This window comes from Hakea prostrata, chromosome 4 (assembly GCF_041222555.1).
Source record: "Hakea prostrata isolate BN-2017 chromosome 4, UWA_Hpros_2, whole genome shotgun sequence".
In the NCBI taxonomy this organism is placed as follows: Eukaryota; Viridiplantae; Streptophyta; class Magnoliopsida; order Proteales; family Proteaceae; genus Hakea; species Hakea prostrata.
This window is the reverse complement of record NC_142603.1, coordinates 17,342,670-17,369,904: the sequence shown is the minus strand read 5'-3', so window position 1 is coordinate 17,369,904 and position 27,235 is coordinate 17,342,670. Positions and strand designations below refer to the sequence as shown.

The following is a 27,235-nucleotide window of genomic DNA, read 5'->3' as shown; positions in this document are numbered from 1 at the left end:
TGGTGGTGACCTTCGTCTTATAAGTCACCCGCAATCCCATAAAGTTCCACATCTAAATTTCATGTTGATTTGGAGATTCACACATTCACCTATGATGCAATACAATCGGTCCTCACCTGACAAAAGGTCAAAACCTAAAATCACCACCTTGTTTGGTCAATTGGTATCATAATAGATCTTAGGCAAAGGAAGAAAATACATACCTCAATTGCTCTCCTTCTCCTTTTCAATTGTCCTCCTATTTTTCTTCTTTGTATCCAAAAGGTTTCTTCTATTTTCTTCCCCCCCCCCCTCTTTTTCCTCTCTCTTCTCTCTTATGCTCCGCCAACCCTTTTCTTCTTTTTCGTTGTGGAGCTGCTTCCCTTCCCTTTTGTAATATTTTGTCCCGAAACCTTACAGAACTCAAGTGATCTCTTTCTCTCTCTCCTCTTGGCTTCCCTCTTCTCCCTTCCTGTTTCCATTCTCATTACTTGTGTTATTTTATTTTATTCCTATCTTGTCTGTAATTTCTGTATTCCTATTTGCACTCCTGTTTGTTTTATCTTTGTCTTGTATATTATCTCAGCTTACAGCAACTTATATTTTACTTATACTTAGTTCCTTGTTTTCACAACTCATTAAATTGATTCAAAATTTTGAACTAAAAGTTTGAATAAAACATTTGATTTGTACACACAAGCAATTTTGAACACCTTACCTCCCATTATATAAACTTAAATGAAATCATGCATCTTTATCTTATATTCAAAATCTAATGAAATCAAGTCAAACTATTTGGAGCATGGGTATTACTTTGATAGACTTCTTTATCCACTGGTCTCCCAGCTTATCTCTTCAAATGTGTTGATGCCCCAAGTGGAGTATAAGTGGGGCGAAACATCCAAGCATCCTAGTTTCTGATTGAAGACTTACATATACTTCATGTGAGAAAAGGATGATCCCTTTGGTAGATCGAGTAGCATTGTTTCCCAGTACCACAACTGCCCCTGAAGTCTCAAGTTTCTAGGCTGAGTTGCATTGCAGTTTGGCTATCTTAGCTATGTCACTTCTTGTAGGGACTGTATCGTCAACGACTCTATATACCATGATGACACATATTGTTTCGAGGAGGAAATGGTTTGCTTACTTAATCTAAGGTAACCAACTGGCATGTGGTAACAGCTACTGGCCTCATGTGAGGGTGTGAAGGGATAAGCATACACCTTCCATGTCTTCCTTACTGCCTTTGTCAGTGCTCAGTTGTTCCCCATGTATAGGAGGATGCATATAAGGTACAAAATGATAGGCATCAAGAAGCAAAAGAGACAAAATAAAGGACTTTTGAGAGGGACAACCTTCAGCTCATCATCACTAGAAGAATTCCCTAGAAGATGTACCATTGGAGAAAAGCATGGAGTGGACTCATGGAACGCAACTTTGATAGTGAGAAAAGTACAACGAGAAGACCAAGATAGCATTTATAGCCCTTCAAATAGGCTGAATAACAATTGGAAATGCAGTGGATGATGGTCAAGCTTACCAGGAAGATGATGATTACGTGCAAACTACGCATACCTAAATACCTTTGATGGAATGATAAAGGTAGAAGTGCAGCTTAAGAATATCCAAAGAATATTTAGAATCCTAAATGCAGGAAGCATATGGTGATGTAACCAGGGTTGGAACCCCTAAAATTGGGCCCAAAAACTAGACCCAAAAAAAAAAATCACCTAATGCTGGCCGAATAGCCCAGGGGTATTTTGGTCATTTCCCCCTGCCCTTTTAGGGCTGAATATGGGTCTAGTTTTACTCCCCTCGATCTCAAGGTCAGGGATCTAATTTTATATTGTGACTTTTGTTAGTTAATTTGAGTTGTTTAAGAATTTCAGTTTAAGTTGTAGTTTGTTGGCTGTTATAAGGTTTGCTGATTGGTTGTGATAGGGTTCCTTATCCAAAGGGATTTTATCTTTTAGAGTTTGTTTTTATTTGGAAGTTTTTAAGTGTCCTAACAAGATTCCAATTTAAGGGTAGAGCTCTTGGTAATTTGATTTGAGTGTTTTGGTCAAGAGTTGGGAACATTATCTATTTGGGATTCCCAACCCTAGTCAGAGTCTTTTATTTTTTGGCTATAAATGTTTTTCACTTGAGTTGATGAATAAAATTATGATTTGAGAATTGGCTTTGAGAGAAAGTCGTGGGATCCCTTGGGGTGGTCTGTGGCTGGGTATTTTCTATTATTTCTGTATCTCTAGTTCTTCAACTTCAAGTATTCAAGCATCCAATTTCAGCAATCAAGTCTACAGCAGTCTTCAAGCTTTTGACCAGCTGCCTTCACTCCTTCTCAGCAGCCCCAAGTAGGTACAGACCCTTCCCCACTGCTTCCCTTTCCTGTGCAACCTTCCCCAACCCTATGTTCCTGCTGGGCTGCTGCCGCATCATTCCAGCAGCATCCCCACACCCCGGAAACCCTAGTAACTCTCTCCTTTGCTATTTCAGACCCTTAGGAGCCTCCCCACTCCCATTCGGTTCTTTGTTTTGATAGAAAACAAGAAACCAGAAAAAATTTCAGACGTTCCTGCACTTAGTAGAAGACTTCTAGGTCCTGAAAATCCTGTTAGAAAAATAAACTTTAATCAACCAAAACAATGCAACAACAAGAAAAACTAAGAAGAAGAAAAAAGAAGAAGAGAAGAGAAGAGAGAAAGAAGAAGAATTGATAGGAATCACATAAGCCTGCGGTTCTAGCTTAGCACTCTTAGAATTGCAGCCTCTTATTTATAGATATCAATAGTCTAGATTACAACTTGAGAAGCAAGCCATTTGGCCCTCTAAAAAAGGAAATAAAGAATACAACTTATGAACAGAATTTTCTAGTCTTCTTACTCCTAAAACCTGTCCAAAATAGAAAGTACTGAAAAAGGAAAGTTCTGAAATTAGTAACTAATAGAAAATAGAAACTATGCTTTCTAGAAACTACCAAAACTTGTGTAGCAAGATTCCTACATTAGAAAGAGTATCATATCTGAAAAGGAAACAAGGAATAATGGCATAATTGTTCACGTGAACAGTAACAACCCAAACTTCAACACTCCCCCTCAAGCTGGAGTATACACAAAGAAAACTTCAGCTAAAACTCCAGCTTGCACAATAAGAATAAACTTGAAAGGTACCAATCTTGAATCGTATAGCAATCACAGACGTCGATAAACACGGAGAAAACGAAGGGGATAAAAAACTATCAGAATATAATCCAAGTTTTGGGATCTTCCAAAGGGGTAATAGGTGGGGAAGATCAATTTACAAATGGAAGGAACTGTATTTTAATCATGAACAATGTTATGCCGGTTTAGAAACTACCAAAACTTGTGTAGCAAAATTCCTACATTAGAAAGAGTAGCATATTTAAAAAAGAAACAAGGAATAATGGCATAACACTGTTCACGTGAATAGTAACAACCCAAACTTCAACAAACCCTAATTTCTGTTAGTTTGTCAGACCCAATTAGTGCTGGTCCCTATTTAGAAGATCTTGGTATAGTTAACCCAAACCCTAGGTTACATAATATGGTTGTGACGTATGCAAATACAACGATTTTCTTACACTAGGAGTCACTTGTTGGTTGCCATGTTGATTGTTGATTCTAAAATATTTGGCTGTTACCCCAAAGGATCAGATGTGACATGTGATATGGTTTGCAATTCATACATTTCTATTACATATTAAGACCAACAGAAAAAAAGTTGTTTTACATCAAATTGTGTGTGTCCTAAACTTCTAATTACTAAAAACTGTACTTAGAAGAAAAAATTACTAGAGACTGGTTGAATATGCCATATCAGTATATCGTTGGCAGAGACTACCAATCTAGAGTCCAAAGTCAGACTACCATTTTGGGCATGATCCTTAAAAATCTATGGTTTCCATAATGTTTAGATGGCGTATTGTTTTATATTTGGATTGTATGGACCCTTAATCCAAGTTGAAATAAAAAAATAAAACTTTTTTTGGCTGAAAATTTTCTTTTGGCTGAAATGTTTCAGGCCTGAACCTAACCTTGAACCTTAGTGACAAAGACATAGGCACATGTGGGAGATGGTGACTTGCAGGTTTCTTTTTCACCTCCAGAAAAGGAAAACAAGTTGATGAAGAAGACGAGACTGGCAGGCTCCTTCTGTGAAACTATAAATATCTTTTTTATCGACTGCTTTGAAAACTATATATTGGAAATGGAGTGCAGAATCCATTTTCAAAGAAATGGCATGTACATGATATGTGTAGACAGAGAAAAACAGAGCAAGGACGAAAGAAGAGAAAGGGATTTACTAACAGCCAAGGAGGTCTCATGTTAGCTTGTTAGGACCTCAAAATTCAGTCTCTTATTTATAGACAAAAATAATACAGCAACTAGAAAGAATTAAGGAAACAAAATGTACTCGAGGAACCGAGGGACTATTGAAACTAGTGGCTGCATCAATTTTGAGGCCCTTATGATGCCTATTTTGCCCTCCTATAGCTAATACCCTAACAATATGTTACATCAGTTGTCTGCTTATAATTTCATGTCATTTGTCTGTCTTTGTGGTGCTTACATGTATATGCTTTTTCTGCCCTAAAATTTTATTTATCAACAAGCTAATGATTTTGGCAATTTGTCATATGAACTTCTTAGCCTTTCAAAAATTGCATCACATTTTCTTGATCTCCTCCAGGAGAGCCCTGGCATTAGCCAGTAGTATCTTAGTTGCCGGTGGAACAGCAGCATACATGCGGTCACGATTGCGATGTAGAATTGAAAATCCTGGCTCTTCTGATCATTATTCTGAACCTGCTGTTGATGAAGAAAAATCAAGTCAGGACTGTCGGGTCAATGTAAATAATACTGTTGTTAGGAAAACTAGGGCAAAGAAAAGAGATCTGAGCTCTCTTAAAGTTCTAACGGCGATCCTACTTTCTCGAATGGGCAAAAGTGGTGCAAGTGATTTTCTAACTCTAGCTACCATAGTGGTAAGCTTCTAGCATATATATATGTTTTGTTTTTATTATTCCGTCTCACTTGGCATTTTGTGCTCATGATGGATGCAATGCAACTGTAAATTCTGGTGAATGGACATTAATGGTATGTATGGATCTTTCTGTTGCAAAAGCTGGCATGTATGGACTATCATAATGGCAGAAGAAGTCTTTTATTTTTATCAAATTGCATAAATTTGTCTACAGGCAATGGCCACTAACAAAGCAAATGCCTCAAATTGACACCAGTTCTAATAAAGGAAGTATATTATAATATTTGCCAGATGGAGGTTTTGCAAGATGGAGAAGCTTGGTATGTTTTTGGTTTTTTAAGAATCAATTCAGAAGCATTATTATGATTACAAATAGAATCAGGGTGATGGCTTCCTTCCTTTTGGGGTGGGCATGGGCAGCAGATGGAAGCCATGACCATGATTCTGCCTGCAATCATAGTATTGCTTGTGAATTGATTCTCAGAAAAGCCATCAACAAAGGGAAAAGAGAGATGACCTGCTTCTTGCTACAACAGTCAGACTTTATTTATATTAGTAGATGAATACAAGAAGAATGGAAATTCCTGATGTGGGATTACACATAATATTCTGGAGACAGTTCTACACCTTATACTCACAAATACAACGATCCCCCTCAAGTTGGTGCATAAATATCTATCATGTCCAACTTCTTAATAGTAGGACCAAAAGCTCTAGGAATTAGACTCTTAGTAAACATATAAGCCATTTGATCTTCTGCAGAAACAAAAGAATGCTAATGAGACCTAACTCAATTTTCTCTTTGATGAAGTGTCGGTCGGTTTCCACTTGCTTTGTTCTGTCATGATGAATAGGGCTGTCAGCTATGCTGATTGATGACTTACTTTCTGAACATAGCTGCATTGGAACCTTCACATCTGCATATAGATCCTGAAGGAATTCCTTCAAGCATAGTACTCACGTATACCCTCGGCCATTGCTTTGAATTTAGCTTCAGCACTAGACCGACTACAACGCCCTACTTTTTGCTTCTCCAAGTAACCAAGTTTTCTCCCACATAAATATAGTAGCCAAAAATAGATCTCCTATCATCTGGGCACCCAACCGAATCTGCATATCTGTAGGCTTCAGTATTGAGATGTCCATGTGAAGAAATTAAATTTCCCTTTCTAGGAATTGCCTTTATCTCAAAATTCTACAAAAAACATCTTGATGAGAGGAAAATGGATCATGCATATACTAGCTTACAAGGCTGACTGCAAAACTGATGTAACTGGGGTCAGCAAGCATACGACACTTCAAATTTTGAACCCAGAACAGCCCCCAGACCACGCAGCATCTAGGGTTGGCCAAATCTGACCAGGGGTATTTTGGTCATTTTAGCCCCTCTTTGGAGCCCCAGTAGGGCAATTTAGGTGCAAAAATGCTGTTGGGAGTCTACATATATTTTTATTTAGAGATTTGGTTTTGTTTTGATAAAGTTATTAAAGAGTCCGTGTCTAGAACCTAGTTGGAGTCCAATATGCAAGTAGGATCCCTTATGGAAGTTGGTTTTTTATTTTGCAAGTTGTCTTTGTTTTGCAGTTCTTTAGAAGACTCCTTTCTTAGTTGTTTTGACTTTTGAGAGTCCTTTTAGGTTGTTGAGTTGTAATTTGATTTCCTTAGTTGAGTCCAAGTAGGTTTCCTAAGTTGAGTAAAATTGGTCTTATATAGAATCGTAGTTATATTCCTTTGATGTAATAAGGTTATAAAAATCCCCTCACACATTGCAAACACCTTAGAATGGATTAATAAAACTTGCACAGTGATTTGATAAGGAACTCCATGATTTTGTGCTTGAAGTTTTCTGCAATTCTCTGATTTTTCTTCATCTTCTAAAGCCTGCGGCAGCCTTGTAACTGCGTCTTCAGCAACTTAGAGTGAACCAGTCCACTCTTCTATAAGTGAGTATAATCCCCTACCCCAATCGCAATCGCAGACCTCCCTCTCATTCCCACCGACTCCCCTGCCCCCTTTCTCTCTTCCTCTTCTTCTTTTTCTTCTTTCTCCTTGTGGCAGAATTTTAAATTTCCAGAATTCTGTTAAAACCCTAAACCCTAGAAGATAAATCCATCCATTAACCTTCACATGCAGCCTTAGGGTTAGCATCCCCATCCCCTACCTTACCTTCAACTGCAACCCTAACCCTAGAAACGTGAGGATCTCAAAAACCCTAAAATTTACAAAACATAACTTGTGAAAATTCTGCATTTACATTCCTATTAGAAACAGAATATTTTCTCTCATTCTCACACCTAGTTCTAGTCTGACCAAACCCGAAGCCCCTCCCCCGATTAACCCTGGTCCTATCCTATACCTAAATCTAAGAGTTGGGAACCAAATCAGGTTTAGCCGCAGGGATCCTTGAGTGTTTTAAGTACAACACAGCTGCTGTCCTTGAAGTCCAGACTGGAACAGCAGGGTTACAAGCCCAAAACTGTTGCTGTCCTTTTAAGATTTTGACCCAAACAACAAGGAATTGAACCCTAGATTAACGTCTACTTTCTTAGAAAAGATCAACTTACTGGCCCTGTAGTCCAGGGTACATAAAAGGCTATATTCAGTCTAGTGTGACAAGTAAATGAGTCTCCCACTGGCCTTTGGTAGCTGGTCTTATCCACGGGTTCACCATCTTGGGCTTTCAAATGTGAGTTGGGTTCAACAGGTGTATCGGCTGGCTTGCATTCTAACATACCTGTATCTGTTAATATGTTCAAGGTTTATTTCCTCAGAGGGAGGGAGCGAGTGAGTAAGCCAACTCAATACCAAAAGAATATTTTAATTTCCCATTTCTTTGATTTCAAACTCTACTCCTAGGAGGGCCTTTAGAAATGAAATTTCAGCTGAGTTACTTTCAGTAATAACAATAGCATCTATGTAAACTATAAGTACAGTGATCTGAAGTATTTATTTATTTATTTTTCTGGGATGAAAGGAGAAAAGAAAGGGGGAGGAGGGCAAACAGATAAAGCAAAGCCTAACAAAGCCAGCTGGCCCAAAGCAGAACATCACAAGTACATTAAAAGAGGAAGCTAGAGGGCCCAAACTGAAGAGCCCAGTCTATCACAAAAAGCGAAAACTAATGTTTCCTATTTTTCTTCTTATTAAACTTGAGGAATGGAGCTCAACAATGAAGTCCTTGCCAAGTTGGTGACAGTCTCTGGTAGACCGGTTGCTTCTCCTACGATCCTGAAGCGGGGAAGAGGGAGTTTTAGAAGAGGAAAAGTCCACAGGCTCAGAGAGTAAGAGATGGGATTGGGGAGATGGATCAGAAGGGCCTAGGGAGGGAGGAGGAGGAGCATGGGTGTGAGAGCTGAGAGGAAGGGAAATAAGGAGATGGCCTGCCCAGGGGAGGGAGAGGGACCAAGGACCAGGAACATGGGCCACAGGGCCCAACAAAGGATCCATGGGCCAAGAAGAGCAAGAGGGACCATGGTAGGGTGGAATTTCAGGAAATGGGCTAAAGGGATGGGGTATTAGTTCTCTTGATGTATAGAGTGAAATCTGAATTGCTCTGCTTGTAACTAATGGACCTGTGACTTTATGGGATCTCCCAAACTATGATCTTAGGCACTGGTTTAAGCTGTATAGAGCATGATTGAGCTTGCATAGTTGCATACCTTCGCATGAGTTTTGATAGTAGTCTTATATCTGTCCACGGTACCATTATTCTTGTGCTTGACCACAAACTCCCGCTTGCAACTAACAATGCTCTTTCCTATAGGTCAAGCAACCAGATCCCACGTTCTTTTTTCTTTCCAAAGCCTTCAGTTCTTCATCCATCTCTTCTTTCCAGTGAGATTGAGCTAGTGCTTCCTGTTAGGTGTTTGGAATACAAATAGAGGCCAAGGAAAAAACAAAAGATCGGAAAAGTAGGTTATGACGAATCATATTTAACAACATTAGAAATAGGATCTTGAGTATAGGCTTTTTGTTCTTGAAACTGATGTGGCATTTGGATCATTTATGTAGATCTCCAGTTGCTAAGTTTGAATACTCTTTCCATGCTTTTAATGGGGCTACTGTACAGCAGAATTTTATGTTTACCACCTAACTTGGGTTGAAACCACGAGTACCCATATAAAAAATTCGAGGGAAACTCAAGTTTCAAGTAGGTGTAAATGGGAAACCTAGGTGGGAAACTGGGAAATTTCGAGGAAAATTAGGAAATTTTTGTGCAAGTTTCGACAGGTTTTAGGGAGTATTTTAGGGTGGGACTCTGCATTTAACCTAATTAGAGTATAGAGAACACATTGGTTCATGCATTTTGCTAAAAAATCAATGTAGATATGTCATTCAATGTACATAACATCAACGTAGAGTTGTCCGAGAAGTACACTATGAACTTAACTACTTGAGTCCATAACATTCAATATATAATTTCTAACTACAAAACATCAAATACAAAGTAACTGACAATAAAAGGAAAGTACAACTCAATGCCAAGAGGAGTGCCTCGGTGGATCCATCCTGTGAGCTGAGTAGTACTATGCATGTAACATCCTCTCCTCCAACCAACGAACATAGACATCCCCTGACATTTTATGCCTATGGTTGTCAAGGTAATTGACAACTGCAACTTTGTAAGTTTGGTCATCAACATGCCTAAGATAATCAGTCTGAGGAAATTTGCAATTTGGATAGGGAAGTCCTGATGGAGGGGGTATTTTTCGTGGTATTTGGGGAAACATGAAAGAAAAAAAAAAAAAAAAAAAAATTAAAAAAAAATTGGGAAAGCTAAGAAACTGGAAAGAAAAACTCCCAAGTTTCCACGAAATTTCCCATGTTTCCCACGAAATTTGGGAATTTTTTTCTTCCCATGAACCAGCTAGTCTAGCTGGGTTGAACTAGGTTTTGAGGTTTCAACAAGTTTCGATGAAATTTCAATAGTTTCGATCGAAACCTAGGATTTTTTTCGGTTCCCTAGTTTTTCGTTTTAAGGTTCCCAAAATGCGAAATTTCGCAAGTTTTGACTGAATTTTGTTCTATGTAAGTACCATTTGGGTGGTTTTTTTTATTGACCCATGAAATTGGTGTAGCCACTGAAAGCATGCAACATATAAAAAGGGGAGGGAGTTTTTTTTTTTTTTTGGGGGGGGGGGGGGGGTTGGAAGAAGTTCTCGACTTGGAAGCCTCAGTTTTGATTTTTCTAAAAAAGAAATATGATGTTTCAAACGGATTTCGGTCAAAATCTAAGAAATATTGGTTTTAGTTAGGAAATTGGCATAGTCATTCATTAGGACAACTTTTTCATAGTCATCACATTTTATTATTTGATCAGTTGGAAGACAATTTTCATATGATGATTGCTGATTATGCTTATCCTATCATATGCAATTGATTATTATGACTTTTTAGAGCTCAAGTGAATTTTGAATTTTTTTTCTTTGTCTTGAGTAGTCAATGATTTGTATGCATGAATAATGCCTTTCTTTTCTTCCTTTTTCAGGTATTGCGGACTGCTTTAAATATTAGATTGGCAAAAGTACAAGGATTCCTATTTCGTGCTGCTTTTCTTCGACAAATACCATCCTTTCTACGTTTGATCCTTGAAAACATTATCTTATGTTTCCTTCGATCAACGTTGTCTTCCACCTCAAAGTACATAACAGGAACACTTAGTTTACACTTCAGAAAAATACTTACTGATCTAATTCATGCTGATTACTTTGAGGTAATTGCCCACGACATTTGATGTAGTCTTGTGCATCTTTTATATTACCATGTTTTAGCGATCATTTTCGATAGAGCTCACTATTCTATTATTTTTCTAGAAAAAAAATTCTCTTCTGTTGCTATTGGTTAGAGGTCAGGGATGTTTTCTTATATTTTTTCCACTTTTACCTTGAATGGCAATTTACAACCAGGTTTCAATTGAATAGGTCATGTTTCCTTTCCTTTCATGCCTCCATTTATGGATTTTGGATATATTGGTTTGTTGCCCTCTTTTTTGTTTTTAAATAATTTTAGTATAAAAGTGATGCAGGTCCGACACTATTGAATGATTTGAGAACCCTGACTTATGTTTGAGTGACATTGTGGGCTTTTATTTATATTAGTAATATGCAAAGGAGAAAACACATATTCCTGATGTGGGACTATTAAAATAAGACATTCTGACAGACAGTTCTACCCTTATAAATAATACTGCTAATATTAATGCATTTCAAACACTCCCCCTCAAGTTAGGAGCATAGATATTTATAATGCACCACTTGCCAATGATACTACTGAAGACTTTGGTACTCAAGCTTTTTGTAAGAACATCGGCCCTTTGATTGTCACAAGAAACAAAGGAGATACGGATTGATCTAGACTCAGTCTTATCCTTCATAAAGTGATTGTCAATCTCCACATGTTTGGTCCTGTCATGGTGTACTAGATTATGAGCTATGTTGATTGCTGACTTACTATCCGAATACAACTGTATAGGTGTCTCTGAATTTGGTCCATGCTCTTGAAGTAGTAGTCACTTCAACCATATCAATTTTCAAATACCTTGCATTATTGCTCTTAATTCGGCTTCAGCATCGACCTCACAACCAATGCCTGTTTTTGCTCCTCCAAGTTACCAAGTTGCCTCCCTTATAAGTATAGTAACCAAAGGTAAACCTTCTATCATTAGGACACCCTGCCCAATCTGCATCTACGTATGCCTCATGTTTAAGTGTCTAATTGTCTATGAGCAGAAATCATAATTCCTTTTCTTGGAGCAGCCTTCAAGTACCTTAAGATTCAGTAAACTGCATCCATGTGTGAAGAGTAGGGTCATACATATACTGGCTGAGAAGACTGACAAAAAATGTAATATCCAATCTAGTATGAGATAGGTAAATTAATTTCTATGCCAACTTATGGTAGCTTATCAACCAATTCTCCTTCATTTGCTTTTTTAAGTGTAGATTAGGCTCGATGGGATTCTCAGTTGGCTTGCACCCCAACATTCCAGTTTCTATTGGCAAGTCAAGAGTATATTTTTTTAGAGAGAAAAATACCATTGGCCGAATATGCCAATTCCAGCTGTAGGAAATATCTTAGTTTCTCCATGTCCTTGATCTCAAATTCGATTTCCAGAAAGGCCTTCAATGCTGAAATCTCCTCATTATTGCTTCCTATGATAACAATGTCATCCACATACACTAGTAGTACAGTCGTATAGGAGCTCTCCCTTTTGATGAATAAGGTGTGATCTGCGTTGCTCTATTTATAGCCAATGGACACCTTGGCTTTATTAGATCTTCTAAACCAAGCCCTTGGAGACTACTTTAGACCATTCAAGGCTCTTTTTAACCTGCTCACTTTTCCACGAGTCTTATTTGTAGCATATCCAAGTGACACATCCATATATACCTCTTTTTGAATTTCTTCATAGAGGAAAACATTCTTCACATCAAGTTGTTGCAAGCTCCATCCTTGATTTACCACACGAAAGAATTGCCCGAACTATATTCATTTTGGCGATTGGGGCAAATGTCTCTTGATATTCTATCTCGTAGGTTTAAGTAAAACCTTAGGCTACCAATCTTGCTTTATATCTTTCCACAGTTCCATCTGCCTTGTGTTTGATGACGAATACCCACTTGCACCCAACAATCCGCTTCCTTGTTGGCAAAGTCATGACTCATGAGAACCAACATCTTGTTTTTTTGAGAGCTTTTATTTCCTCATCCATTGCTTCTTCCAGTTTGGTGAGATAATGCTTCTTGCCATGTATTAGGAACAAAAGTAGAGGACAAAGAGGAAACTAAATTTTGAAATTCTAGGGATAGGGACTATAAAACAAGATTGGGACTATGAAACAAAGTTAGAGATTGGATGTTGGATGCATGTATGTACGTGGCCGCTTTCTTAATGCAATCGGGAAGTCTAAAGATGGATAAAAAAGATGGTTTAGAAATAAACTTACCAGGAGTTGTTGCTGCAGGACTAGGAGTAGGAGTCTCCAATTGGTTTCGTACAGTAAGGGGATTTTCTCTTACTGGCCATCGTTGATATGTCTTTAGAGGTCGTTGCTCCCCCTGCATATCACCATCCTGATCCATCAGCTGTCCCTGTGCGGTCACTCCATCTTCTTAGGGAGGATCGTCAACATCAATTTTAGGTGGTTTGAGTGGAATATTTAAAGAAGGGAACAAGTACCGGAACCCCAAACACAACATCCATAGATACAACTATACAAGCATGCAACGAGAGGCAGGATGATAACACTTATAGCCTTTTTAGGTTGCAAAATAACCAGGGAAAATACACTACAACCACGAGGATCCAACTTACCATGGAGGTGATGGTTTTGGGCAAAGGTCACACAACCAAATACCTTAGGGGGTACAGTAAATACTGCTGTCCCTAAAAGAACCTCTAGGGGATAGTGGTATTGCAACACTTAGGATGGCATTCAGTTGATGAGATAGGCTACAGTATAGATAGCATCCTCCAAAACTAAGGAGGCACATTCAAGTAAACATAAGGAAACATGCAACCTCAAGAATGTGTTTATTTTTGCGTTCATCAACCCATTTTGAGGTGGAATGTCGACGCAGCTAATCTAATGGATAATTGCATGGTCAGCTAAGTAAGAGGGAAATTTTCCATCCGAATACTCAGTCCCATTATTAGTGCATAAGATCTTCATTATAGCCCATGGAACAAAAATCGATCGATATGGTCGAAATATCGATCGATATGTCTGCATTTTTTGAATTCGAAACGAAATGTAGTAGTAGGAACAGAAAGTATCCATATCGTTTCGTAATATCGGTCGATACGAGTCGAAATATCGGCCTGATACCATATCGGGCCAAAATGTTACGTGCGCAGCTTATAAAGTGTCCAAACCGAGCCACTTTTCGACCTATCGAGCGATATCACCCTCTGCATTTCGACCTCCTTTGGAAATTTTTGCTGATTTCTCTTGCTTTCATCCCCTTCTACACCTAATTTCTAGTATTCCATTTCCTTCAAACACTTGATTTGCTCCTCCATTGTGCATTTTCTCAAATCTTGCAAGGTGAGTAACCAACTTCCTCATATTTTTATTTTGGTTTCATTTTTGCCTTAAATCATGTTAGATTGCTTCCAAATTTATGTATGTTTACTTTAGAGTGTTGATCTATGAATTTGTCGTAAAAATTATTTTTTGATTCTTCCTACTATTTATGGTGTCCCTCCCACTGTCGATTATCGGAGTCAGCCACTAGGACCTTATCAGTATCCTTATCCTTCTCCTAGTCCTGAGAGTCAGGGTGCTCTTTCATTTGTTGAGCAAATCTTCCACACTATTCCATAACCAAAAGGCCCACCACCACCAGTTCCTTTGGAGATTCACAACTTCCCACCCTCAGGAAATCTTATGCATGTGGATGAGGCCACCTACAGAGATGCAGTTGTTTATCTCCAAATCTATATGGGGCAAACATCATGGGAGTTGTATTGTCATTTGTAAGGGGTGCAGACGGAAGAGGGAGACCTTGAGGCTTGAATAGAATAGACTTGTAACTCACTAACTTGTAAGTAATAACATTCCCGCTTCTTCTCTGATTCATGTACTATATACTTGGAATGTTGGATACTTGAATGTTACATTTTCAGTAGTTTTTTAGTAAACTAGTAGTTCTATAGTGTTTATTATGCTTGAAATCAGTAGTATGCAAAAATCCAAATCAATTTGAGTGCATTTGAGGCTCGAAATTGACTTTTTAAGATTCGGATAAAAAGTATCCAGTTTTGGTCGAAATTTCAAATCGATCAAAATTTTTCCTTGTTATAGCCCCAAACTGTGTAATAACTATTTTGCAAAAAAAATTGAAACACGAAAAAACATCACTTTTTTGGTGGAGAAACTGAGTAAGTAAACCCATGTTGTTCTAATGTAACAATCAATAAAGGTAACAAACCACCAATAACTAGAAATGGAAATGGCATAAAATGGACCCTACACATCAGATGAATAATAATAAATGGATATTACTGTGGTTATCTAAAATTGGGTAAACATGCTTAGTTTGCTTGGCTAAATTGCAAGCATCACAATGAAAATTGTTTAAGTTACAAGTTACAACGCTTAACTAACTTAGGAAAGAACTTAGATAATGTGGGTACAGGACTGTGACCCAAAAGACAATGCACTGTAACAAAGTGAAAATAGCAAGAGAGGCATAACCAGAGGCCTTAAAAAAAGTTGGCGAAGACCCGTCCATAAGGTAAAGTCTCCCTTTCTTTTTACCATTGCCAACCGTATGCCTAGTTCCCATGTCCTGAAAGACCCACTAAGAAGGGGAGAAGGTTACTTTGCAGTTCATATCACCAGTAAGACTACTAATGGACAAATGATTACCAACAAATTTAGGAACGTATAAAATGGAAGATAACTTTAGAGAAGGATAACAAAGGATGGAAACCTTTCCGGAGATACGAGAAAGAGACTTATTTGTAATCTGAACATTATGGTTTAACATAATAGAGGAATATGTATGGAATAAAGAAGAGCTAATCATATGGTCGGTTGCCCAAGAGTCAAGTATCCAAGAGGGATAACTGGAGGTGACACTGTGACAATCGAAGTTAACTATGGTACAAGGTGTATCTAAAGGGGGAACTATGGCAGAGGCAATACTTGCACTAGAAGTTGATGCAGAAGAAGATATGTCAAGCATGGTCATCAACTGACAAAGGTGCTAAAGCTCGTCAAAGGAAAGAGGTGTTGGAGTGCGTGGTACTTTGGAATTGACTTAATGGGCAGATGCTTGATTTTCTCCCCGATTGGCATTCCTTCCTCCTCCACGAGAATTTGCAAGGCTACCATCCAACTTCCAGCACTTGTCCTTGTGTGATGTTCTGACCACGATAATCACATTTAACTGGTTGGTGAGAAGAATCACCTGTACTGGTATAGTTGCCTCCTATTCCAGCCACTAACACAGATCTCCTTGGCATCTAAGTGTGCACCATTGCTGCCACATGGCTATCTTCAGTGTCAAGTGTCAACCATACCATAAGCTTGCTCTAGGGATGGAAAAGGTTCTTGTGAAAGGATCTAAGCCCTTATCTGATCATACTCAATGTTTAATCTGGCTAAGAAATCATACACCCAAAGTTTTTCTTCCACTTTTAGGAAGCAACATCAGTGGCGTAGGTTGGAGTAAAATGCCCATAGAAATCAAGTAAGTTCATTTTGTTGCAACTGATGGATTTTTCTCTAAATCTCAAAATACTGTGCATTGTTTCCCACCTTCTAAAAGGATCTAAGCCCTTATCTAATCATACTCAATGTTTAATCCGGCTAAGAAATCATACACCCAAAGTTTATCTTCCACTTTTGATAGGAAGCAACATCAGTGGCGTTGGTTGGAGTAAAATGCCCATAGAAATCAAGTAAGTTCCTTTTGTTGCAAATGAAGGATTTTTCATTGAATCTCAAAACACAGTGCATCGTTTCCCACCCTAGAATATGTTTCTTTTACAACGTTTGAAATTGTGGCAGCATCAAGAAGAAGAAGATAGCTCTCAACGATACTTGGGTCGATGGAATTAATAAGGAACCAACCAATCATTCGTTAATCTCCCATTTATCTTATATTGTACGAGGAGAGGATGGCTTGACAAAAGTACCGTGAAGATGGCCCATAAGGCCACAACCACCAACCACAAAAGAAATAGATTGAGACTATCATAGATAATTTGTCTCATTAAGTTTGACGATGTTCATCTGGAATATTGAGAAATCCCGTTCCTATTGAAACTGAAGTTTCCTCCATTCCAGATGTACTAGAAGAGGTGGAGGTTTCTAAATTGGGGGCCATTAGAGGAATCGCACAAAAACTTATCCAAACAATAGATCACAGTATCAATAGGTAAAAAAGGAATGCTTGGTAGGAGGAAAAAATGCTTACCGCCAAGGGAGAAGGGCCATGGGATAAAATAATAAAAAAAAAGTTTTTAAAAGGTGAAAGAGATAAGAGGAAGAGGATCGACAGGTCTAGACGGCTTACGGCAGGGCTGCGATAGCTCTAGGGACCCTTGTAAGAGGAGGCAATGGCCTTAGAGGCTATCGTTGGCTGGCGTGAGGCCTGGAATGGCTAGTCAACAACATATTGGCCTCGAAATGGGAGGTGATGGCTAGGGCTGTCTTCGGGTGAAGAATAGGCCAGCGGGAGGAGGTGACACCCCTAGAGACCTTGCAATAGGGAGGCGATGGTTCTAGGGCTGTTGCTGGGTGAAAGGAAGGTTGGTGAGAAGTGACAACACCCTTAGAGGCCTTACAGAGGGGAGGAGATACCCCTAGGAGTGATCATAGGGAGGATGGGAGGCCAGCAGTGGTTCTGTGTTGGGAAGAAGAAGGGGGGGGGGGGGGAGAGAGAGAGAGAGAGAGAGAGAGAGAGAGAGAGAGAGAGGTGGTGCTTAGGGTTTTTAATTTTAGGAATTCTCAGATCTGAGGGTTAGATCTGTGGCTCTGACACCATGTTGAATGATTTAATAAATCCTGACTTAGGTCTGAGTAACATAACAACCCTTTATTTATATTTGTAATATGGAAAGTGAAAAACAAATATTCCCAATGTGGGACTATTATAGTGAAACATCATGCAGACAATTCTATCCTTATTACTGCGTTACAACACCTAGAGATAGACAATTCTTCCCGTCTTAATATTTTACTATATTACAACAAGTTTCCAAATTAAAACGAGCACAAAGGTCTGATGGAACTGAGGATGGTGGGTCCATTAAATGCAGGAAACAAGTCAAGCACTCCATAGAGGTGTTTACTATCTAGGTAGCCATTTCAACAATATTACCGAATGCTATCAATTTTATTGGATTAGGAGTATACAATTCAAACTAAATGGACCATGGAGAACTCAAAGGAGCTGAAAAGAATGGTTGTTTTATTGATTAAATAGAAACCTTAATCTTTGGGGTTGAGTATCCTAACAACATTCAAAACAATGTTTTATAGCCAAAATGGAAATTGCATAATGGTGAAATCAAATACTCAAGGGCATAAAATAATCACTCAGTTCCAATGATTCTTAGACATTCATTAATAGAAACCTCAAGACCATTTAAAGGCCAAAGAAGTATAACATGAAAAAAAGAAGCTAGATGCTATATTCAGCTTAGAGAAGATTTCCCAATAATGAAGATTAGAAACAAAACAAAAGTAAAAACTCAAAAAAAAAAAGAAAAATGCAATATACAAAAAAAAATTATTGATCAAGGAAGGGATACACGCCTTGAGTTTATTTATCTTAAAAATTACCAAAATGATCATTTTTCGAGAGAAAGAAGATCAAAACCCCTAGATTTTCTGAACGTGCACCTGTCTATCTAGTGGAGACAATTAGATTTGATATCCTGAGTCGAGATTTGAGAAAACAACACAGTAAAGGCATGAGACTTTGAGTTAAGAAACTGAAAACACTTGGGACCTTGAGTTGAAAAGGAGAACACGTACAGGTGAGTGTTGTCTTCTCTTTTATAAGTTTACTTGTTAAAGACTCTTCCTATTCCCTATTTCCCTTGCATTCCTACATGGTCATTAGAACTTGATAGGTGAGATTTTTTTTCTCCTGTAGAAGCGGAGAGAGAGAGAGAGAGAGAGAGAGAGAGAGTCTTTAAGCAGGTCTTTCTGGAATATGAAATTGTTTATGATTTTTAAAATGAAAAAAAGATAGTTTATTAATATGCTTAATAGACAGTATGTTATAAGTATCTTTTTCCTTTTTTCCTAAGTCAATATGTATTTTTTTCTTTAAAAGATCTTCTAATAATCTAATGATGGTTCATCTACAAACTTCAAATCTAGAAGAAACAAATGTCACTAAAAAAATCTAGGAGAAAAAATGTAGCTTGTGCTAAGAGGGAAAATTGTATGCTTTGTTTCCAAACGGACTCTCTTGGAGGTTCTCTAGTGAATGTAATGCTTAGCAACTCGTGTGCCCCTACTTGAGACTGAGAGGCAAGCTTAGCGATGCGAATGATGCGGTAAGAAGACAAATCAAAAGTATCTTATGTGATGAAACTAGCTAATTCAACCAATATTATAAAATCTATAGATCTTGGCTAATCCATTCGTTGATCTAGCAAAACCAATTTTCAAATGTTTTTTACCAATCCAAAGTGATTTTTTCAGTTTAGATCCGATGCAAAATAGTTTTAGTGACGATGATCATGGTGGAAGATCTCGCTATTTTGAGATAGCGAGACGAGAGGACAGGCGAGATCTGCGAGATGGGAGATCTCGCCACATCTCGCCGAGATCTCGCCTCTCTCTTACTGCAACCATAAAAACTTGCTAGACAACTTGATTTTTGGCCGGAATTTGTTGGGGATTCAACTTCTAAACATCTTTAAGACATCTACAACATCAAATTATCATCATTCAAGCTTATTTCAACTAGATTTTCAACAAAGGTAAGATTTTCCCCCAAATTTGAATTTTTTTCAAATAAAATGTTCTACAATGGGTGTGTAAGTCTAATGTAAATATATGTTGATCCACAAGCTTTGATATACACTTTCATGGAAACCAATTTAATGTGACATTTAAACCGATATGTGACATACTACAGTGATGAGTTGACTTGGGAGTCATATGTGGCCACCGTTCAGAATCAGTTGATGCAGAATGCTGAGTGATACTCTTGCTGTCTTTTAGTCTTGTAATCTTATTACTCACATACTCTTATGATTGTGAACTTATGGATTATGATTTATGACTTACTAGAAGTCTAAAACTTCTTATGGTTGTAAGATTTTGAAGACATTTAAGTTCTTTGATAGTTTGATGTGTAATGAATTTGATACTTTATAGTTGATAACATGAATTACTTGATATCTCTACATTACATGTTGTCTAACTTTGCATTTCACAACACTTTGATTTTACACATAGGGTCGACTTAGAAGACATACTTAGGGTTATTTTCTCACAAATCTAAGGCCACCAATTGTTTAAAAGGCCTTAAATAGGCTAAATACCAAATTTCAGCCCAACCGGGGCCCTAAAACCCACCGAGATGAGCCACTGAGATTACGCCAGAATTTTGGTAGATCTCGACCGAGATCTCGCCATCTCGGTCTAGATCTCGCTATTTTGGAGTGGCGAGATCCCACCATGACAATGATGACCAATATCGGGATTTAACTCTTTGGTCTAATATAACCGTGTTATATACTTATATAACTAAGTGGCTAACAAACAAAAGTTGATTTTAATGTTTATAGTTTTATATTTTTTCATCATTACAATCTTAATGTATGCCTAATCAATGTATAAAACTATTTAAACAAATTTCTTTTAAGGGGTGCACAATGAGTTTTCTATATAATATATATACTATATAGACAAATTATTAGTGGCACTTCATGATTTACCTTTTAATATTAATGTCACTATAAAACAAATCAAAATATCAATTGCATCAAAAGTAGCCCCTACTAGCAGAATATTTTTTAAAAGTAAAAAAACCTATCCAATGATATGACTAGCAATAACACTAGAATAGGGTTTAGTATGATTTTATTCTTCGGAATCAATTTTTTTCAAATAATACCATTAATTATAACTGAATCCAAATTGAAAAATAAGATTCTTATAAAAAATAACTATGAAATATAGTATACCAATAATTCATTTGTCAATATATATATAAGATTAGAAGAATATTCCATTATATCTATTATTTTAATGTTGTATTGGTATGCTCCCAATCCCCTAGTCTATTAGATAATTAGTAATGTTTGAACCCTTGATCCATAACCTGGTCAATATGCATTTCCGTCTGTTGGTCTCTTGTATGGCAGAATTAGATTCAATCAATGACAAAGAAAGAATCAACGTAATTTTCCGAACCCAGAGATATTAATAATTGGATCCCTGAGTGGGCCTCAGGCAAGAAATCAAAGTGGGCCCAAGCCCATAAGGTAGGCTCACTAATCGAAGAATTTCTTGGGAATCCTACACGATCAATTCGTTCTTTTTTCTTTGACTGATGGTTAGAATTTCATCTGGGTTCAAATCCTACTGAGAGGTCCAGTAGAGATCAAAAATTGTTTAAGAAAGAACAAGATGTTTCTTTTGTCCCTTCCAAGCAATCGGAAAATAAAGAAATGGTTGATATATTCAAGATAATTACATATATATAGATGCTGGATACTGAACATAATTAAAGGTCTAGGCATCATCTTTTATCAACAACAAATATGATTAAAAATATTTTTAATACATTTTAGTAATAAAAGGGAATTTACTCTATAAATTATGTCATTCAAATTTCTTTTATAAACCTTCTATTTTGAAATTTTCATTTGATGTTCCAAAACAAGGTTGTCATTCTATAACAACTGCGCTTAGGCTCAAGAAAAACTTAAATTGTTTTCAATTATTGTTTATAATATGAGGCTAGTGCAAATATTCACACACCCAACAAGTTTTGAGTTGAACTTGGTTTATGCTTTCATCATTAAAAAATAGTTAGAATAGTTAAATTAAAATTTTAATCATAGAATGGCCTAGCCCTTAAACTTATGGCCTTTAGAGTGTGCCCCGATTTATTTAGAATTTTGATTTTAAAACCCCTACTTTAATCGGATTAGAAATTTGATTCTATGTAGTCAACAATTATTTACATAAATTTTGTTAATAAAAATATAGGATGTTGCAAACGATTTAGTTTGTTTTTACGGTAATATACTAAAAATAAAACAACAATAATATTTTTATTAAATGACTATAAAAATAAATAAAAAATGATATAAAAAGAAAGGGACTTATAGGATCGGAATGACTAAGGGTTAAAATCAAGGCTCGAGTCAAGGTTAATATGTTGGTCAATATTAGGATCAACTCCATTGTTAAAATCAGGGTCAAAATCAAGGTCAAAATGAGGGACAAAATCAGGGTCAAGTTTAAGGCCAAAATTAGAGTTAGGATCAGGGTGAGGGTCAGAGCCAAAAATCAAGGATAGGATAGGATAGGTTAGGCAGGAAAAACAGTAATCCTAGGCCCGCCCTTGGCCCTAAATCACCCGCCCCCAAGGCCAAAATCTTGAGCCTAGACCTTGTTTGGGCTCAAGGCAGGTCAGGGCCACCAAGGCCTAACTTGCACCCTTATCCTTAGGGTTTGAGGGAGCAAACCTAGGCCCTACGCTGCCCCTAGAAATGATTTACATCAGTATGGTAGTGATCAGTTAGTGATGAGGGAGTCAAACTGAAGGTTATGGATCTCTTAGTATAAAATCAGGTGCTGAATTTGAAATTCAACCAAATTAGGGTTCTGTTTTTGGTTTTGTAAAGAGTGAAAAATTGAGAAGGTATTCGTATTTGGGAAAGGGGCTTCATTGGAGTTTCTAACCGTGAGATAGGATTTTCAACCCAAATATTGGCTGCAACTGATTGCTGGACTATGGGATCTGAAATTGTGTTCTGTCAAAAATTGGTAAGATGAAATTCCAGGGTTTAGTCTGGTCAGGTAGTAACCAAATCGTAGTGGTCTTGTTGGAGGGATCTGGGAAGTAATTGATCATAATATGATAACACTTTGGTGGTTAGATATAAAATAATTGAGAAATTACAGAATTAGAAACTTAAAGGATGAATTAGAGAACTCGGGTTTATGATTATTCGAAGGGGCATACAGGTCGATTGAAGGTCTAGAGAAGAGCTGTAGAGTGTACTAATATCAAATGGTACTCGCTATAGTTGCAGCCTTCATTGGTGGCAGCTTACTTGACTCTCGAATTTGAACTAGAACCTTGAATTGATTGATTTCTTGAACTTAGTTGAAGGGAAAGCTTTAATAAGAGCCTCCTGGCCTCACATCATCAATGAGTCGACTGGTTCAACCAATACCCCTGAGTTTAAATGGCACACTAAACTAAACATCACACCATGGAGAACAAGGGAACAGTAGCCTGCAGACTGCAGTAGCAATTTCATTAATCAATTTTTTGTACAACAATATTACAACATTATATATGGACTCAGAATAGACTTCTATACTGGAAAAGAAAAACCCAACCCAATCCTTAGCCTATTAGGTAACCTAATTTAGTAGAAACTAAAATTTGCTCAAAATAGGACTGAATTTATAAAGCTGTAATTCAGGTCCCAGTGAATCACTTACTAGCAATTACTTGAAAATTAAGTTGAACCACGTACAACCAGTTCAATCTGTAAACTGACCCAAAACAACACAAAATTGAACTCAAATATGAATAATAGTCAAATTGAACCAACCCCTTGGACCAAGGCGAAGACTTATTTTCACTAAAATAAGTGTTCTGTGATTTTTCAGCAGCGAAAGATCTTCAGATAGTTCTCTTATTATTATTATTATTATTGTTTGGTTTGATTGAACACGATGATGCATTTACTATTTTAAGGCTAAGTGGAATTTTGAAGAATTGGAAAAGAGTACCTCCAGGTCTAGGACTTATGGAATGAATTTGATTTATTGTCTCTGGATTTGATCTTCGTAGCCAGAATGAGCTTCAAATGTACCTCTTAGAGGTGAAAGTTACAATTTGTTAGAATCATGTTTAAAAGATCTGCCACCACCAATTGGATACAAAAGTTCATGATAATACGTTTCAAGACATGTACCTAGTTTTTGTGTTGGGGTATGAAAGTAGGAAAAAGTAACAATCATCTGCTTGTACCTTTCTATACTTAGCTCTTCTCCCACATGTATTCAAGCTTGATGTGTTGCTAAATGGTCTTTCTTTTGTTTCAGAATATGGCATACTACAAAATGTCAAATGTTGATTCACGAGTAACCAATCCTGAGCAAAGAATTGCTAGTGATATACCAAGGTTCTGTTCAGAGTTGAGTGATCTCGTAAAGGAGGACCTGGCAGCAGTTATTGATGGTTTTCTTTATACATGGCGTTTGTGCTCATATACAAGCCCAAAATATTTTTTTTGGATACTGGTACATTTCCCCATTGGAGTGTGCTGGTCTATTCGTCTGGTGGAATTTGTTGAATTTTGATGCAGTTATTTTGCTTACTGTGATAGATTGTTTAACTTTATAATTTTTTGTTTGCTATAATCAAAATATGTTGCTACATTCTTGGGATATTGATTTGTTAAAAGACATCCTCATTTTCCTTCTCCAGGCGTATGTAACTGGTGCGGGGATTTTCATTGAAAACTTCTCTCCTGCATTTGGAAATCTTATGTCAAAAGAGCAGCAGTTGGAAGGTGAGTATCGACAGCTTCATTCGCGGTTGAGGACTCATGCAGAAAGCATAGCATTTTATGGTGGAGAGAAGAGAGAAGAATCTCATATCCTACAGAAATTCAATTCTCTTGTTAGACACATGAAACTTGTTCACCATGACCATTGGTGGTTTGGCATGATTCAAGATTTCCTATTGAAGTATCTTGATAAAACTGTAGCAGTTTTTCTTACTGTTGAGCCCTTTTTCTCTGGCAATCTAAGGTCGGATACTTCAACTTTAGGACGGGCAGAGATGCTTAGCAATCTAAGATATCATACAAGTGTGATAACATCCTTGTTTCAGGCCCTTGGAGATCTTTCTATAAGTTCAAGGAAGCTAAACCGTCTCAGGTTGTTACTTCATCGATTGCTGTTTCTTTTTGTGACTTATAAAATGCTGTTTTTGGGGTGAATGATAAAAGCATGTTTATTTATTTATTGATAAGTAAGCATTGTATTAGAGCGAGGAAAGCTAAAGATTAGGTAGCACCCTTGAACTCCTCAAAAGAGGGGGAGAGGACTGCAAGCAAATAAGGCATTGCCTCCTAATCAGTGTCCAAAACAGGCAGAAGCACCCAGTTATTCCCTGTAAAATACATATGCTTCTGCATCCTTCTGAATCATCTCATTAGGTTCCATAAGGAAATCCTCCTGGGTCCATACTACCTCCCCATTACCGAACAGCTGCCACATAATATGGTTTGTTATTTTTCATCAAGCATATCTGTATAAATTCATGGTTGGGTCTTTGCCTAAAGTGTATCACAATTTTTTTTTTTGGATGAATGAATAAGTATATTAAAGACAAAGACGCAAGTACAACATCGCAAACAAAGAGAAAGAGCTAAAGAACACTAGCAAACCACATAGAAAGAAAGAAAAAAGGGCCAAACAGGGCCGAAGCAACAGAGGCCAAACAGGGCCAAACAACTATTTTGCGGATTTCTTCTTTTTCTTCTTTTTCTTAGAAGACTTGAGGTCAACCAAGAAATCGTCTCCAAACGGGTTGTGCTCTTTAGTGGGACGATTGCTCCTACGACACTCAGCACGGTCAAGGACAGGTGATTGGGGAGAGAGCTGAGGATCCGAAACGATGTCGGTAGTGGTCGGGCTACAGGCCGGAGTAATGATACAAGAAAATTTGGGGGAGTGGGCTTGGAGATTCTGAGAAGGGGAGATGGGCGATATTAGAGCAAAGTCTGAAATGGGCAGATTAGGCCCATGGGCCAAAGGGTCCAGAGAGGGGTGTGAAACCATCTTAAGGAGAGAACTCGGAAAAGAAGGCCTGGGCCCATTGGGCATGTGGCCCAACAACGAAGGTTGAGTGGGGGTTAAAATGGATAAGTTGGAATCTTGGGAATTAGGGATGATATTGGGAGCATCGTCCAGGCCAGCGATGGAATTGGTAAGGAGCAAAGAAGGGGGAGGGATTGCATAAGACTCACGATCTGAGTAAACACGGAAAGGGAAAGCTGCAGGTTGGGATTCAGGCGAGACTAGCGATGGCTTGAGGAGGTTGGGAGGAGGGATGGCAGCGGCATCGATATCTGTAGAAGCAGCAGGGATGGCAGCGGCATTGATGGCCGTGAGATGGCAGGGATTCGATGACTGGGAGGACAGGAGTTTAGGGAGACGCCTCCGGTAAGTGCAGGTTATCGGTGCTGTGGAAGAGGGAGCTGAAGCAGAGGTTCCGGCGATAGTTTGGGGGTCCAGTGATTTGGGAGAAGGGGTTAGAGAAGCAGGGGGCAAATTGGTAGAACCAGACAAAGCGATGGATGGGGATGGCGAGTTATCAAAAGCAGAAATAATTCCAAGATTAGCATCAATGGAACATTTTTTCAAAGAATCAATGATAAGATGAGAAGACAAAGAAGCAGTAGCAGGAATAGGTAACATTACATCGATCAATGGTAAAATACGAGCGAGAGATGTACCCGGTTGGATAGATGGCTCAGGGTTTTCAAGCATCGACAAGGGAGGAGTCGACTTAGGGCTAGTAACCACAATCGAGTGAGGCGAGGGAGCAGCAACACCAGCAGTGCACTTGTGAGCATCATGGCCGAACGACAAACAGCCGGAGCACCAAGCAGGGACCCAATCGTAGATGATAACCTGATTGAAATGAACACCCGAGTCACTGGCAATGGATATGCAGGGAGGAAGGGGCTTGGATGCAGGCACTTCAACGCAAATTCGAGCATAGGACAGCCGCTCGAGTTTGGAAGTCTTCAGGTCTGAGCGAAGAGGGCGACCCATGGCAGAACCAATGCGACTCAAACATTCTTTGTTCCAAAATTCCAGAGGGAGGCCCGGAAAATTGATCCACAGGGGGAGGGAGTTGAAGTCGGCTCTGCGGAGCGGCATGGAGGGTTCCCAAGGCTTGATGAAAATAGGGGATTGCCCAATATACCAAGGAGAACCATTGATGGCCTTCGATTGACAAGCAGGGGAGGCAAACTTGAACAGCATAATCAATTTTGTGTTGTATTTCCTCACTGTGTTTAATAAATAACCAATGTGTACTTACTAGTAAAGATCTATTGAAGTATACGAGTTTTACTGTTCACGTTACTATTCACGTGAACAGTAAAAACAGCTTTTACTGTTCACGTGAAAAGTAAAAAACAGCTTTTACTGTTCACGTGAACAATATTATGCTATTGTTTTGATTATATTTTCTATTTCTAATGTGGGAGTCTTGCTACATAAGTTTTGGGAGTTTTTAGAAAGCATAGTTTCTATTTTGGTGGTAGTTTCTATTTTTAGAACTTTCTATTTTAGGAGTTAGGAAGTTACTAAAGCTGTAATATTTTGTTTCCTTCTTCTAGAGGACAATTACTTGTCTCTCAAGTTGTATTAGATTCATTAGAAGCTATAAATAAAAGTGCTCTGTGATTCTAGACTCTTTAGCTAAGAATCACAGGTCTTTTCTACTGGTTCTTCATCTCTCTTCTCTTCTTCTTCTTCTCTCTTTTCTCTGTTCAAGTTCAA

General features: G+C 38.0%; 1 protein-coding gene across 6 annotated transcripts in view; it reads left to right on the top strand.

Moving 5' to 3' along the window:
• Positions 1-27,235, top strand: part of LOC149018262 (ABC transporter D family member 1-like) — a 111,845-nt gene that overhangs the window by 30,311 nt on the left and 54,299 nt on the right. For all 6 annotated transcript variants that reach the window (XM_089152572.1, XM_089152571.1, XM_089152570.1 and 3 more), the window contains 4 exons: positions 4,690-4,984; positions 10,472-10,696; positions 23,756-23,953; positions 24,141-24,595. In XM_089152572.1, the coding sequence (XP_089008698.1) occupies positions 4,690-4,984; positions 10,472-10,696; positions 23,756-23,953; positions 24,141-24,595 (1,173 nt within the window). The remainder of the gene's footprint in view (positions 1-4,689; positions 4,985-10,471; positions 10,697-23,755; positions 23,954-24,140; positions 24,596-27,235) is intronic.